Here is a 1,216-nt window from a genome sequence, read left to right on the forward strand (position 1 = left end):
AGCCTTCTGAATTCAACATTTATTCGACAAAAAAAATATTGTTCTCTTGGGTTTATTAAGGTTATTGGTATCTCTATAGGGTTTGGTATAATACGCCGCCTTGGCTTCTAAAAACCCTAGAAAAGCATACGGTAACAATTATGTTTTTAGGGTTTATTTTAAACACATAGTAACAATTATGTTATAGTGCACACGACACACATCAGGTATTTACGTACATGTTACATACATAAATATGCATAAGCACATGTATATCTAAAAAGGCGTACATATCTTGGAGAAGCATGCTTTGATCTTCTCAGAGGTGTTGCACTTGTACGTAGGTAATAAATAGCAATAGAGATTATGAGCGTTCCCTCGAGGTGGATGCTTTAAATACCCACATGTCTGGGTATAAAACTGTATGGCGGTGGCCTAAACGTGTCAGAAACGCACACACAGCAGGCGTGACACATGCAACGCATATCAAGAATGATGAAGTGCATGATAATCTCGAGGGTGCAGGTGTTGTGCGGGGAGACGGTGGTGTGGAGATCACTGCACCCGTCCCCAGGTTAGCGCTAAGGAATCACACAAAAGATGGAGACACTGTATATGTGAACGGACAGTACCAGAAATCTTGGAGATGGTCTAAAGCAAGAAGCACAGCACACACATCTGAGAACACAGCTGTACCAGTAGAACATGTTAAGACTGGTGTCACATCAGAACGCCTTGTCACGTCACTAGATGATGTGGATACTAGTGTCGCATCTGAGGGGGTCGATGGTATAGGGCCGTGTGTAGAGCCTTCTGGATTTGTAGCTGAAACCGTGCCTATGTATGAAGGAACCGCATCTCTATCATACATCGCTTTGAATGACGGTGACATGCATGTGGATACGGTTACTTCTGCATCAGAGACCACATCACACAGTGTCGACGATCCTGAGCAAGTAGCGGAAGAATACAGGCTACAAACAACCGCAGGAAGTGATATACTCCCCACACAAGGAGAACCCGCACATGAAAGTGGTGTCACAGTCGTTGTTACACATACACATACAGTCGGGGCTAAGCCACAGACTGCCACAGAAAGCAATGCAGTCTCCTCACGCCGGCAGATCGCACACGAAAGTGAAAGTGAAATTGAAAGCCTTGAATCAGTCACGCAAGGTACAATCTGGGCTAACCCACAAGCTACTGCAGGGTGTGCTATAGTCACCAGTCACCAACA

General features: G+C 44.7%; 1 protein-coding gene across 1 annotated transcript; it reads left to right on the forward strand.

The window, feature by feature from the left end:
- Positions 1–213: 213 nt before the first annotated feature.
- Positions 214–1,216, forward strand: SARC_15373 (hypothetical protein; the record flags this gene model as incomplete). Its single annotated transcript, XM_014290504.1, has 1 exon — positions 214–1,216. A coding segment is annotated over exon 1 (833 nt), but the record flags the coding sequence as incomplete, so codon positions are not given.

This window comes from Sphaeroforma arctica (genome assembly GCF_001186125.1).
Source record: "Sphaeroforma arctica JP610 unplaced genomic scaffold supercont1.6017, whole genome shotgun sequence".
Taxonomy (NCBI): domain Eukaryota; class Ichthyosporea; order Ichthyophonida; genus Sphaeroforma; species Sphaeroforma arctica.